We start from the raw sequence: 15,704 nt of genomic DNA on the forward strand, positions 1-15,704 counted from the left end.
GACCATTAGCCCATCTAGCTCACTATTGTCTACACTGACAGGCAGTGACTCTCCTGGATCTCAGGCAGAGGACACTCCAATCCTACCTGGAGATACCAGGGACAGAACCAGGGACCTTCTGCATGTAAATGAGGCACTCTCCCACTGAGCTACAGCCCTCCCGCATGATCTTCTTGGGAGTCCCTGCTTCAAGACCCCCAACATACAGTAGAGGCAGGGGTGAGGTTTCCCTGGACATGCCCTTTTCCATGATGCCACTGAGGTTCTGGAATGCCCCCCACCCTTTTGCTGCAGGCGTCCGACAGGCAGGCAAAGATTGCTTTATTTCAAAGAGCTTTGCAGGTCCTCTCAGAAACCGTACTGGGGACTGTAACATTTTGCTCCTGGCTGCACTAAGACTTTCACTGCGGCTCTTTGCTTTTCAAAATATACACCTGGTGTTTATCTTGTAAGCTTCCTTTGACTGCTCTGGCACAAAAAGGTGGGACATAAAATATTTTAATAAATGAAACAACTAGTGTCATGTTACTCACTCACATTCACCCTTCCACTCTGGGACTATCCCCTGTCCTGTGAACCTGCCATCCCCAGTATCACTTAACATAAGGAAGTAAGAAGAGCCTGACTGCTGGATCAGGCCAGCGACCCATCTAGTCCAGCATCCTGTTCTCACAGTGGCCAGCCAGATGCCCCGATAGGAAGACCGCAAGCAGGACCTGAGCACAACAGCATTCCCCCCCTTTGTGATTCCCAGCACCATCTCTGCTATCTTTTCGGGCGTTTTGAAGACTTTCCTCTTTCAACACGCCTTTTAAGTTGAGACCTATCCCAGTCTGCGGCTGTGTTAGAATTGCTTTTAATATGTTTTCTTTAATAATATGTTTTTAACCCTATTTTTTTTTTTAAAAAGATGTTTTTAAAGCTTTTTTAAAAAAATGTTTTAACGTTTTGTTTTAATGTATTTTAAGGTCTTTTTATTACATTTTAAAGTGTTTTAAAGTGTTATTAACGTTTCTGTTTGCCGCCCTGGGCTCCTGCTGGAAGGAAGGGCGGGATATAAATCAAATAGTAAATAAATAAACTTGCATTCAGAGACATACTGCCCCCAACAGTGGAGGGAGAACATAGCCACTGTGGCTAGTGGCCACTGATATCCTGATCCTCCATGAACTTGTCTAACCCTCTTTTAAAGCATGAACAGGGTGGTTCATGACAGATGCTCTTGGAGGTCGCTGATTCACAGGGTCGCCATAAGTCGTAGTCAACTTGGAGGCACATAACAGCAACTTTTAAAGCCATGCACGTTGGTGGCCATTACTGCCTCTTGCAGAAGCAAATGCCACAGCATAACTATGCGCTGTGTGAAAAAGTCCTTTCTTTGGCTGTCCTGAATCTTCCAACATTCAGCTTCGTTGGACAGCCCCCTCCCCACGGGGTTCTAGGAGTATGATGAGAGAGGGAGAAAAACTTCTCTCACTTGTGCTGAAGTTCCACCTCAATCATCTGCGCCTGTATGGCATTGATCCAGAAACCCAGCAAATGGGTTTTGATGTCAAGAAGTGCACACAGCCATGGCAGGGAAGAGGCAAGGGGTTGGTAGCCTGTAGTATCCTATGGGCTGCCCAAGAAGAGCTGGAACATTTGTTCTAATAGCCTGACCACAGTGGTCCACGCAAGACTCGATTACTGTAATGTGCTGTATGTGGGGCTGCCCTTGTACCTTGTCTGGAAGCTGCAACTAGTGCAGAATAGTTGCACATAGGAACAGATAACTAGCAGCATGTTACCCCACTGCTGAAACAGATGCACTGGTTGCCAATTTGCTACTGGCCCAGGTTTAAGGTCTTGTGTTAATTCATAAAGCCCTAAACAATTTGGCCTCAAAGTACCTTTAGGCCTGCCTGACTCCCTACGGTCCATCTCAGTCACGGAGATCTGATGGGGCACTTTTGGTTGTTCCCCACATGGTCCCTGAGGTTCGGTTGGCCTCCACCAGGGACTGAGCCTTTAGAGTGACAGGCCCTGCCCCGTGGAACTCCCTAACAACAGAGATTCAGCAGGCACCATCCCTTTTCTCTTTCGGGCGTCTCTTCAAAACTGAACTTTTCAGACAGGCCTATTAACATGACTTCTTTTCCTTCCAAACAATGCAGTACTTTTTGATGCTTTTATCATTGTTTTTGATGATGTTTTTATTGTTTTTGAATTTTATAATGTTTTTGTTAGTTGTAAGCTGCCCTGAAGTACTTTTATGAAAGTGCAGCTTATGAATAGTTCAATAGCAAATGTCTGCTTCTTCTACCGTGTTCTTCCTAAATCGCTTTCCCCCCCACCTTTTCCATGGAGACAGTTGTGCAAGTTGCTCTTCCGCTTCCCCTCCAACCCCTCTCAGCTTCTCAGCACGAGCATCCGTTTTACCTCAGTTGCAGGACAGTTCCTGAGAAATGGGGCAGGCTCCCTCTCCCTGCCTCAGCTGCTGCTAGTCAGATGCAATACTGGCCTCGTCGCAGCAGGTCTGACTCTATAAAGCTGCTTCGTATGTTCGCCATATGCCTTGTTGCACTGGCTTAGTGCACAGGGATTTTATTAAAAGGATGTTGCCAGCAGATCTTAAACTAAACAACAGAAGTCAAGGGAGAAGTGGCTACCTATCACTGATCAGATCTCTGAGTGGTGGTTCTGCTTGTGGCATGGCCAAAAATGTCACAAAGGTGCGAGAGCATGCCAGTGATGAGCACTGAGGGTGGCGTTAGGAAGCAAGCAGGCAGCCTCATTCTTCGCCAGCTGAAACTTCCAAGTAGGCCTGCAAGGCAGGGTGCGCTGCAGCGTCTCTTCTAACCGAACTCAGCTGAAATCATACAAGCAGAGCAACCAACAGGAGCACATCTGGGCTGGAGGTGATCTACTATTCCCAACATCAGACAGCAGATGGCAGCAGGGTGAAGCGCTTGCCCAACAGCTCCCCTGCCGCAACTCCACCCTCCCTGCCTCGGCTAACTTAAGCCAGCTGTTCTGTGGATTATAGGCCGAGAGTTTGTTTGGTGCAATTTCCTAGGAAGGGGGCTGTTAAAGCCCCTCTAGATTCCATTCTTTCTTCTTCTTCAGCCTGCGCAGCCAAATGACAGACTTGAAAGTGGAGGATCAAACAGGCCTGCAGATTAAGAGCCGAAATGCTAAACCAGAGATGGCATCATCCAGTTCCTGTCATGCTCACACCCTGATGTTCCTTCCTCTCCAGGTGTAGTAGATAGTCATGCAACACAACAGGAGGGTGCTGTGTGGGCCCAGATTTTGCAACACTCCGTCCTGAGAGGCACCCTGGTGCCGAGGCACCCTCCAGCACTGGGGTTGAGAGGGGGAATGAAAACACACACCAAGGCAATGCAGGTAAAAGAGAGCCCTGGGCACCATGAATTGTTTTCTGGGTAAGAGGGTTGCCAAACTTTGTTTGTTTCTTTATCCTAAAATCTGCTTGTGTTTCCTGCATTTAGCAACCCACTGGATATGTAGGGAAGCTCGGAGGCTGGCAACAAGGGAGAGGGCCTTCTCAGTGGTGGCCCCCAAATTATGGAGTGATCTTCCTGATGAAGTGCACCTGGTGCCAACATTGTTATCTTTTTGGTGCCAGGTCAAGACTTTCCTCTTCTCCCAGGCATTTTAGCATGCATTTTTAAATTGCTTTTTTAAAAAAATGTGTTTTAAATTTGTATATTTGTTCTTAATGTTTTTAATTGTTGTAAAACGCCCACAGAGCTTTGGCTATGGGGCGGTATACAAATGCAATAAATAAATAAATAAATTAGCAGGTCATCATGTTTGTGAAAGGCATAAATGCAAGCAAGGTTGCATATTTTGGGGCCCATTGGCAACCTCTACTGCAGCCTTTGTCAACTTAGTGCCCTCCAGATGTTTTGGACTACAATTCCCATAAACCCCAGCTAGCAGGGCCTTGCTCCCATCAGCCCCATGATTGTATGGTAATACTGACTGAGGCTGTTGGGAGTTGTAGTCCAAAACATCTGGAGGGCTCCAGGGTGACCAAGGCTGCTCTAAGGGGTAAGTTGGTGGAAACTGGAGGTCCCACACGCCCTACACATTTTGATGTGCTCACGTGTTCTCTGAACAGGGAGCCACATCCAGGTCCGAGATTAAGGCCAGAGTCTGTAAATCAGAATAGGTGATTTCAAGGCTGGCTGGATCTCCAGGGATTTCCGGTTCCAGGAAATTACCCATCATTTGTGCAGCACTCTCAATATATCTGTTATGTATTATCAAAGCAATTCCAGCCTGTTTACCTGATGTGTATTTAATTCCAACATGGACTAAAATGAGAACTTTAGTATAAATTGTGAGATAAAAAATGGCTGCTGCAAAATATTTTCAGAGTTTATTGAAAATGTCTGCTATGTAACTACTATCACTGTATAAAATAATGCTAGTGATATTAGGCATATTCTGAAATCCAAATTGGATTAAAGAGGGTTTAAAAAATAGTAACATACTTCCACTGGGATTAAATTAAGCATTTGATTAATACAGAACCCGGGGGACTAAACAGATGCTGTGACAGAATAATCGAAGTGTAATTAGGATAGTTGTGTCTTGAACGAATTCCTCCAGGATTAAAATGAACAATTTATTAGAAGAATGCAAGGAGGATTAAAGTGAATTTAAAACTGATCCGGTGGGAAATAAAAAGAATGCTGAACACACCATTCCTCAGAAAATAATCTCTGTGGATTATAGCAAATTCTCAATGCAACTCAAGAAAGTTCTCTGTGGTGTACACACAGTTGGAAAAAACAATCCTTTTGGATCTCCACTTTCTCCTTGTTGAGCCCCACGTCACTTCCTGGCCCCACACCCTCCTCTTCCTGCACGGACCCCCAGCCTTTCCTATCCAGCATCCTGTTTACAGATTGTTGGCATACAGGGAGGGGTGCAAGGTTAGAGCCGCCTCCTACCACGACATGCCTCCAGAGCTGAGACTTTCTTTTGCTTTTTCTCCCTTGGCCTGCCTCCCAGTGCTTTTGTTTGAAGGGAAAAGGCACACTTTTAACTGTAAAGCAACTATTCTCCAATAAAAACAGTAACAGTCAACAGGCCCTTCTTAGGGGAAGCAACTTGAAATCCCTCCCTGTCTGGAGAAGGAGGCATCAGCATGAGAGCTTTTATTTCCTGCGTGCCACAATTACGTAGCTGGATCAGACTAAGGCCCTGTGATGTTCCTATATTAATGTATATATGGTAAGTGTTGTTGTTTTAGAAGATACATGGTAAGTGGAGTGAAAGAGGGGGAGTGAATGGGCAGTAGAATGCGAGATGATTGGCTGAGTGTTTAAAATGGCTGAATGTATAAAAGGAAGAGTGAGAGTGGAATCAGGGGGGGAGAAGAGAACTGAGTGGGTTGCTTGGTGGGGTTTAGAGAGTTGTTTACCAGGAGGGAGGTGGAGTTCGGATTAGTATTGAGTAAAACCATATGCTTATGTGCCTTAAGAAGAAATCCTGTTAATCTTGTTAGCTTTGTTATCTGTAATAAATACTTAATTTGGTTTACCAAAGGCCTGATCCTTGGCTGGGGTTTCACAGACCAGAAGGGAGGGTAAGGTAATGACCAAGGCTGAAGGGGAACTGTAACAAATGGTGGCAGCGGTGAAGAGAATAACAATACCAGTATTCAGAGTCTCTGGGAATACTAGTATTAGGACGTTACTGGTGGTTGCCTAGCAGGGGGATCTGTTGAGATCTGTGCTAGAGCGGATAGGTAAACCATAAGAGAGTGCGGTCCGGACTGGTGGAGTCCCTGGTGGTGCCTAGAGACAGGCAGTAACCACGAGCAGGTAGGAACCTGACAGGGAGAGCCAGGGAAGGACGCCTCACAGGCCCCATCTGCACTATACATTTAAAGCAGTATTGTTGTTATGTGCCTTCAAGTCAATTACGACTTATGGCGACCCTATGAATCGGTGACCTCCAACAGCATCTGTCATAAACCACCCTGTTCAAATCCTGTAAGTGGCTTCCTTTATGGAATCAACCCATCTCTTGTTTGGTCTTCCTCTTTTTCTACTCCCTTCTGTTTTCCCCAGCATTATTTTCTTTTCTAGTGAATCATGTCTTCTCATGATGTGTCCAAAGTAGGATAACCTCAGTTTCATCATTTTAGCTTCTAGTGACAGTTCTGGTTTAATATGTTCTAACACCCAATTATTGGTCTTTTTCGCAGTCCATGGTATGCGCAAAGCTCTCCTCCGACACATTAGAAGAAAATCCAAGTGAAAATTTTGAACCAAATGTACACCGCCCTGAGAGCTTATTGCTAAAGGGCGGTATAAAAGCACAATAAATAAATAAATATAATAAATAAATTATTTTGAGCAAGCTAAAATTAGGAGAAATCTTAGGAACTTTTGAGATTCATTTTGTCTCAAATGGAGATTATAGTTACTTATCCTTTATGTGTGTGTATTTGCAGTGGCCTGTGGCTACAAGCAATAAATATCAATGGCTATTGAATAAGGTCGCCCATTAACCCCCAGTTCCCCTTCTGCTCCCTCAAACTCTCGCCCCCCTTGCTTCACCCACCATCTGGCCCAGCATCCTCTCAGTGATGCCCTCCATTATACCCCACTACAAGTTCTAAGTCTATAACTTTCCAATTTCAGGCCAGCACGGGGAGGCGTAGCTAAGATCCAGCAGAGGCCATGTGGAAGTGTGTTGCTGGGAGATGAACCTGATCATCAACTATCATTGAGACTGATCAGCTATTGTTGGGAAGGGAAGTGAGAGTCCATGGGAAAGGAGGGCAGCCCGCAAGGCAGGGTGGGAGCAATGGAATGTTCACAAGCGTCAGGGAAAGGCTGCAGGCTCAGGCCTGCCTAGAGACTCGTTCTCCCCAAGGTGGGAAACCTGTGTCTGGGCTGTACCATGGCAGGGGTGGGTGGATGGGTGCACCTGATGGAATACTCCTCAGCCGAAATTAAAAATAAAATCCCTGTACATAGAAAACAAACATGTCGGAGAGATGACCAAGCTAGACCACGTCTCCCTCACATCTTGTTTTCTATGTGCACAGATTTATTTATTCTTTTGCACAGAGGAGCTTTCCATCATGAGAGTCCCCACCTTTAGCCAAAACTGATACAGGCATGTTTACCACCTCAGTTTGTCTTCATTCTTTACTCTACCCCTCCACACACACACAATCACCACCCCCAGCCTCCCCCCCGCCTTTTACAGAAGAAGGACAGATCAAAGGGTGTACATGCGTAAGTGTACATGCCAGTGTGGTGTAGTTGTTTGAGTGTCGCACTGGGACCTTGGGAGACCAGGGTTCAAATCCCTGCTCACTCATCAAGCTCGTTGGGTGACCTTGGGCCAGTCACCATGTCTCAGCCCAACCATTTGTACACCACCTTGTGCTCCTTAAAGGAAAGGTAGGATATAAATTGATAAAAAACAAGATGGGCAAAGGATGAAGAGATCAATAATGCTTAGATCTGGGCTGCCATTCTGGGTTGCCTTGGGAAAGTGGATGGCTGGGCAGGGGGGAACTCATAATTCATTGATTTTAGATGTTTTTAGGCCACCTTGTAGGACAATCTCCTCTCAAATCTGTTTACAAACATAATAAATCACAAACAGAATCTTAAGATTTAAAACATAAAAGAAAAAACTAAAATACCACAAAAAAACTCTACACACAGATATAATGGCAAAAAAGCATTCCTTTTGCCCTTTCAAAAAACACTCTTTAGCCCAGCATTAAAATAAAGTGTCAAACATTTAAAAGAAACCAATCATGTTGCATCCATGATGTAGAGAAAGGCACTGCTCAGCAACCAGAGGGAGCATCTCTCTGAATATATTATGATAATTTTATGCTGTAACCTTTGTCTTAATTAACTTTGTCTTCTGCCAGGGAGTATCTATACTATTCCACTCTGTAGAAGGGTGGCACATAAATTTCCCAACGGGAATAAATAAAAACCTGACCTATGTTTACATTCCATTAGTAGGGATAGCTGTTTGTTGCTGTGGACACCAGTTTGCAATGGGTTCTAAGGGGAAAAAAGCATTCAGGAGAACAAAATGAGTGGGTGGTATCAAACGCACTGCATGTGGCTCAGAGTGCACCTGACTTAATGGGGGCAGAGTGGGGGGCAGGGGGCGGGACATACACACACAGTGTGTGTAAAGGTGGCCCAGGCATTTGGTGGAGTCTGATGAATTCATCCAGTTGACTTTAGCTTGTTCTTGTTATTTTGTTTTAATGTGTATTTTGTATTGGTTTTAATGTAATCTGTTCTGGGATTTCCTTAGTAATGAAGGGCAGGTAAGAAATATTTTAAAATAAAATAAAAGAAGGAGATCACTCTCTGTGTGTGTCCTTGTGCTGTCTTTGTGCTCTCTCCCAAAATAAATCCAGTTTCTTCACCAAGGAAGCCAACATTCGGGGCCAAGGTACCCGAAATGCTGCAATTGTATTAACACAAATGAAAGTTGATTTGCTTCTTTTGCAGAATTCATTCAGCTCCCAAGAACCAGGCTTTCATAGAATTTGAAATAGTACAGCAGAGAGTACAACAATGGCAAGAGTGAAAGGCATTAAAATTTGGAGATGAAGTGGGGGGAAGATTAGTAGATATGGGGAGAGAGACAAGGAGCTGTCCAGGCAATAGCAGTCCCAGGAAAACTTGTGTGACTTCTGGGATTTATTTATTTATTTATTTAATTAAGCTTATATACCGCCCGACTAGCAACAGCTCTCTGACCGGATACCACCCATTGATTTCCCAACCTTTGTTTAAAAGCCTAAAGCAGCCTCCCTCAACATGCTGCCCTCCAGATGTTTTGGATTATAACTCCCATTGGCTGGGACTGATGGGGGTTGTAGTCTAAAATATCTGGAAGGTACCAGGTGGGTGAAGACTGGCCTAGAGATTATTTTTTGCTTTCCTCTTTAGACCCATCAATAAGTGGCACACGTACAACCCCTGGTGTGGAAGGGCTGTGAAGGGAGTGTTGTCATCTTGCTATGGCTCTCTGCACATGAACAGGAGGCCACCTTCCATGACCATCAAAGAGAGAACTGCCCTCCTGACTCACCTGCCTTCTCTTGATCTGTCCATCGAGTCAAACTGTTTTCTCAGCCACCTAAGGGAAGAAGAAGGGCACAATCTTGAAGTCCAGGACGCATGTGTGGTGAAACTATCACATGGCACAGGAAAGGAAGATTTTTCACTGAGCATTTTCAGGGAAATTTAAGAAAAGCCTGGCAGCTGGATAAAGTTGAAGGATCAACTAGTCCAGCTTCCTGTTCTCACCGTGACCAACCAGAGGCCCAAGGGAAGCCTGCAAGCAGGACCTGAGCGCAACAACATTCCCACCACATGTGATTTCCAGAGACTGGCATTCGAAGTCAAACTCTTCAGTGGCTGGAACCACAGCTGAGTTTTGCAATTGCTAGTCTCATTTGCTGGCAGGACATGGCACCGCTCTGCAGGAATGGTTCAGACTCACATCTTCCTGCTTCTGAACATGCGAGCATACAAGCTGCCTTACTGGAGCAAAGCAGAGGCCCAGATAGCAGGAGGATCATAGAGTTGGTGATTCTATGACTAGACTATGACTAGAGAATCTAGTCAGGTGGATTCACAACTGGTTGGAAAACCGTACTCAAAGAGTGGTCGTCGGTGGCTCTGCTTCGGACTGGAAGGAGGTTTCGAGTGGAGTGCCACAGGGTTCTGTCCTGGGGCCAATACTCTTCAACATTTTTATCAATGACTTAGATGATGGGGTGGAGGGAAGCCTTATGAAGTTTGCGGATGATACGAAACTGGGAGGGATAGCTAACACAATGGAAGACAGGAATAAAATCCAAAGGGACCTGGATAGACTAGAAAATTGGGCTGAAATTAATAAAATGACATTCAATAAAGACAAATGCAAGATTCTGCATTTAGGCCACAAAAACAAAATGCACGCGTACAGGATGGGAAATACCCGGCTTAGCAGTAGTGCGTGTGAGAAGGACCTTGGAATTGTAGTGGATCGCAAGTTGAACATGACCCAGCAGTGTGATGCTGCGGCAAAAAAGGCAAATGTGGTTTTGGGCTGCATAAAGAGAGCTATAGTTTCCAGGTCGAGGGAAGTAATAGTCCCACTATATTCTGCATTAGTCAGGCCTCATCTGGAATACTGCGTTCCGTTCCGGGCGCCTCATTTTAAGAAAGATATAGACAAGTTAGAGCGGGTTCAGAAGAGGGCGACGAGGATGATAGCCGGTATGGAGAACAAGTCTTATGAGGAAAGGTTGAAGGAACTTGGCATGTTCAGTCTGGTGAAGAGAAGGCAGAGGGGCGACATGATTATACTCTTTGAGTACCTGAAGGGCTGTCACATAGAGGAGGGTACAGATTTGTTCACTGCTGCCCCAGAGGGTAGGACTAGGTCTAATGGTTTTAAGTTGCAGGAGCGTAGATTCAGATTGGAAATTAGAAGGAACTTCTTGACAGTAAGGGCAGTTCGGCAATGGAACCGACTGCCTAGGGAGGTGGTGGGATCCCCTTCACTGGATGTCTTCAAGCAGAGGCTGGACAGCTATCTGTGGGTGATGCTCTAGCTGTGGATTTCCTGCTGTGAGCAGGGGGTTGGACTCGATGACCTACAAGGCCCCTTCCAACTCTATGATTCTATGATTCAACCCCATTTGTCAAATGCTTTCCTCAAGACAAATTACACCCCAGATAAACTGGGTTGCATCCAATGCCGGTTCTACGCAGAGTAGATCCATTGAAGTTAGTGAACACAGCTAACAGAGGTCCATTAATCTGAATGGGTCTTTTCGGATTAGGACTAGCATTGGATGCAACCCTTTCTGTCCATGCCTGAGCACAGCAGGACTCAGTTGGGTAAGGAATGGCAGTGCAGAGCACTGGTGTTGCCTTAGCCAGGAGACCAAAGAGAGGAAAAGGGGACAAAGTTGGACCAGTGGATTCTAAAGACACACTGGGTGGGGCATTTGATTCCTTTGAGGCTGCATTCACATGAATAAAGGCCTGCAAGGTTCTCCTCATGGGACAATTCCGTACGATTCACACACACTGTTAATGCGCCACGGTGCATTTTTCCCGTCTCTCCCGCACCTCTCAATGTGGAGTGGGGTCTGCGCCCGCTGCGTGTCCGTCACCAGCCAATTCAAGCCAGCCACCCAGAGATTGACATCATCTTCACAGAAGGCTGAGAAAGAAAACAAAACAAAAGACAATGAAGTAGAAACAAGGGGGATCTTATCATACAATGACCTTTGGCCTAAAGGAAAAGGTCCAGCTCCCACAGGTGCCCCCGCCTGGAAACCACAAGGATCTGGACCTGCGATTGAGGTCCACACAATCGCACACAACATTTGGCCTGTCTAGCGCATGTGTTATCCCTGCATGCGTTGGTGGTCCTTACTAATTAGTGGGGAGGACTGCGGTTACAGTAGAACTCTGCCAAGGGGGCCCTTGCCTTGGGAACTCCTTGCAGCCCAAATTAGCCCATTTCTTTTCACGTGGAGAGGAATGCCATATTGAGACATGATGTGGGGGGGGGGAGTGGGGAGAGGCTATTGGTCTACATGGCCCAGAATGAGAAAGTCGCAAGACAAACACGCTTTCTTCTGCTTTACTTACACTTTGGAAAACACAAAGGGTTTTACACAACTTGAGATTTTGTCTAACAGAACTTCTGCATAACCTCACTGATCCTTCTTAGGTTAAGAAAGAATACCAGAGGCATACTATGGACTGCGAAAAAGACCAATAATTGGGTGTTAGAACAAATTAAACCAGAACTATCACTAGAAGAAGAATCACCAGGGTGGTTCATGAGAGATGCTGTTGGAGGTCGCTGATTCATAGGGTCGCCTTAAGTCGAAATTGACTTGAAGGCATATAACAACAACTGCTTGTCAGAAACAGGCTACGAAAGGGATTTTAAAAAATTTTTTGGCAGAAAGCTATGATATAGTTTCAGTACCTGCTAATAATTCATATATTTTGTCAAGTCTTGCTGGCCATTAACAGCAGTTGGTTGGAGCCAACTGTGGATCCACCTGATAGTTGTTCCATCCAGCCCACATTTAGCTAGCTTGCTAATCAGAATATCATGGGGCACTTTGTTAAAAGCTTTGCTGAAGTCAAGATATATTATGTGCATAGCATTCCCACAGTCAACAAAGGAGGATACCTAATCAAATTTTTTTAATATTTACGTGTATGATATATTTGGGGTGGGGAAATGAGAGCCAAAGTTTATTGGTAGAGCACAGGCTTTGCATGCAAAAGGTCCCAGGTTCAGTCCCCGGCATCTCCAGGGAGCGTTGGGAAAAGGTTCCATCAGAAATCCTGGAGAGCCACTGCCAGCCAGTGTAGGCAATACTGAGCTAGAAGAATCAAGGGCCAGACTCAGTATTCGGCAGCTTTCTATGTTCCTGTGTACATTGGCATGGGCCTCACGCCATTCTAACATCAGATATGGAAGCTTCCCTTTTAAGCATAAATTTGCACAAAGGGAAACAGTGATATTTTCTAGTGGAAAAATTACAGGGAAAATTGTACCCTGCATTCACAGCACTGGCTGAAAAACAGAACTGAAGGCAGGTGCACCACACCCTGTTCATGTTCTGTTAGTCATAGAAAGTTTATTTGTATTGGCCAGTGGCCAGGGCAAGACAAAACAGACTCACTACATCACTCTTTAGATTCCAGAATAAGAATCAAACCAAAACAAAAACTAGAGGAACAAATACAAAGTTTGAAATTAAAACAAAAAATAAGTAAGAAATAACCGAATGAAAACACATTTACTGGGTCAGATTCAAGGTGTTACTGTTAGTATATCATAGAATCATAGAGTTGGAAGGGGCCTATAAGGCCATTGAGTCCAACCCCCTGCTCAATGCAGGAATCCAGCTTAAAACAGGAGTCTGTCCAGCTGCCTCTTGAAGGCCTCCAGTGTTGAAGAGCCCACCATCTCCCTAGGTCATTGGTTCCATTGTCATACCTCTCTAACAGTTATGAAGTTTTTCCTGATGTTCAGTAGAAATCTGGCTTCCTGTACCTTGAGCCCATTGTTCCATGTCCTGCACTCTGGGATGATTGAAAAGAGATCCTGGCCCTCCTCTGTGTGGCAACCTTTCAAGTACTTGAAGAGTGCTATCATATTCCCTCTTCTCAAGGCTAAGCATGCCCAGTTCTTTCAGCCTCTCCTCATAGGGCTTTGTTTCCAGTTCCCTGATCATCCTTTTTGACCTCCTCTTAACCCGTTACAGTTTGTCTGCATCCTTCTTAAAGTGTGGTGTCCAGAACTGGATGCAGTACTCAAGATGAGGCCTAACCATTGCCGAATAGAGGGTAACTAATACTCCACACGATTTGGAAATTACACTTCTGTTAATGAAGCCTAAAGTAGCATTTGCCTTTTTTGCAGCCACATTGCACTGTTGGCTCATATTCAGCATGTGATCAACAACAATCCCAAGATCCTTCTCGCATGTAGTGTTGCTGAGCCAAGTACCCCTTATCTTATAACTGTCCATTTGGTTTCTTTTTTTCTAGGTGTAGAACTTTGCAGATTTCAACTGAACATCAGGAAAAACTTCCTAACTGTTAGAGCAATACAATAATGGAACTAATTACCTAGGGAGTTGGTGGCCTCTTCAACTCTGGAGCCATTCAAGGAGTAGGTGGCCAGGCACCTGTCAGGTATGCTTTAACTTGGATTCCTGCACTGAGCAGGAGGTTGGACTTGATGGCCTTATAGCCCCTTCCAACTCTACTATTTATGATTCTATGATTTAAAATGATTTTTTATCAATTTATTAGGCAGGAAATAAATCCCGCTAAATAAAAATAAATAAAAATACTAGTACAATTGAGAAAGTAGAATTGCAAATCACCATTAAAACACAGTACCTATGATAGCAGCCAGGAAAAGTTAATAACCCTCCTGCTTAGCTCTGCATCTTTTGCCTCCCAAGATGGGTGCAATTTTGTCCCTCATCACAGAGCAGCCTTCACTAACCTGGTGCCCTCCAGATGCTTTGGACTACAGCTGCCAACAGCCCAAGCTAAGTTGGTGGTGAAGGCTGTCTTAGAGAAGTTCATGTTCTCCAGTTTCAGAAATTTATCCATTTGGATCTAATGCTGGTATATTAAGGGAGGTTCAACAGATAGGGAAGCAAATTCCAAATCAAAACTATTCCCAAATACATTGAAATCTTAATGCTGTAAAGGTGCACCTAATGGATGACAGGGCAGCTTGAAGAGATAGGAATATAGGAACACAGGAAGCTGCCTTATACTGAGTCAGAAAATAGGTCTGTCTAGCTCAGTATTGTCTACACTGACCGGCAGCGTCTCTCCAGGATTTCAGATAGGAGCCCTGCCAGGAGATGCCTGGGACCATCTAGGGACCATCTAGGGAGGCGATTGGACCCTTGGATGATAAGGGAGTCAAAGGTGTACTAAAGAACGATAAGGAGATTGCAGAGAAACTAAATGAATTCTTTGCATCTGTCTTCACAGTGGAAGATATAGGGCAGATCCCTGAACCTGAACTAACATTTGCAGGAAGGGATTCTGAGGAACTGAGACAAATAGTGGTAACGAGAGAGGAAGTTCTAAGCTTAATGGACAATATAAAAACTGACAAATCACCGGGCCCAGATGGCATCCACCCGAGAGTTCTCAAAGAACTCAAATGTGAAATTGCTGATCTGCTAACTAAAATATGTAACGTCCCTTGGGTCCTCCTCTGTGCCTGAGGACTGGAAAGTGGCAAATGTAACGCCAATCTTCAAAAAGGGATCCAGAGGGGATCCCGGAAATTACAGGCCAGTTAGCTTAACTTCTGTCCCTGGAAAACTGGTAGAAAGTATGATTAAAGCTAGATTAACTAAGCACATAGAAGAACAAGCCTTGCTGAAGCAGAGCCAGCATGGCTTCTGCAAGGGAAAGTCCTGTCTCAGTAACCTATTAGAATTCTTTGAGAGTGTCAACAAGCATATAGATAGAGGTGATCCAGTGGACATAGTGTACTTAGACTTTCAAAAAGCGTTTGACAAGGTACCTCACCAAAGGCTTCTGAGGAAGCTTAGCAGTCATGGAATAAGAGGAGAGGTCCACTTGTGGATAAGGAATTGGTTAAGAAGCAGAAAGCAGAGAGTAGGAATAAACGGACAGTTCTCCCAATGGAGGGCTGTAGAAAGTGGAGTCCCTCAAGGATCGGTATTGGGACCTGTACTTTTCAACTTGTTCATTAATGACCTAGAATTAGGAGTGAGCAGTGAAGTGGCCAAGTTTGCTGACGACACTAAATTGTTCAGGGTTGTTAAAACAAAAAGGGATTGCGAAGAGCTCCAAAAAGACCTCTCCAAACTGAGTGAATGGGCGGAAAAATGGCAAAAGCAATTCAATATAAACAAGTGTAAAATTATGCATATTGGAGCAAAAAATCTGAATTTCACATATACGCTCATGGGGTCTGAACTGGCGGTGACCGACCAGGAGAGAGACCTCGGGGTTGTAGTGGACAGCACGATGAAAATGTCGACCCAGTGTGCGGCAGCTGTGAAAAAGGCAAATTCCATGCTAGCAATAATTAGGAAAGGTATTGAAAATAAAACAGCCGATAGCATAATGCCATTGTATAAATCTATG

The 15,704-nt window shown here is 44.8% G+C and overlaps 1 protein-coding gene across 1 annotated transcript in view; it reads right to left on the bottom strand.

The window, feature by feature from the left end:
* Nucleotides 1–15,704, bottom strand: part of LOC133375477 (1-phosphatidylinositol 4,5-bisphosphate phosphodiesterase gamma-1-like) — a 122,222-nt gene that overhangs the window by 52,078 nt on the left and 54,440 nt on the right. Inside the window, exons 3-4 of the mRNA XM_061607106.1 lie at nt 11,148–11,241; nt 9,109–9,156 (exon numbers count right to left, since the gene is read on the bottom strand). Of these exons, the coding sequence (XP_061463090.1) occupies nt 9,109–9,156; nt 11,148–11,241 (142 nt within the window). The remainder of the gene's footprint in view (nt 1–9,108; nt 9,157–11,147; nt 11,242–15,704) is intronic.

This window comes from Rhineura floridana, chromosome 1, assembly GCF_030035675.1.
Source record: "Rhineura floridana isolate rRhiFlo1 chromosome 1, rRhiFlo1.hap2, whole genome shotgun sequence".
Classification (NCBI taxonomy): domain Eukaryota; kingdom Metazoa; phylum Chordata; class Lepidosauria; order Squamata; family Rhineuridae; genus Rhineura; species Rhineura floridana.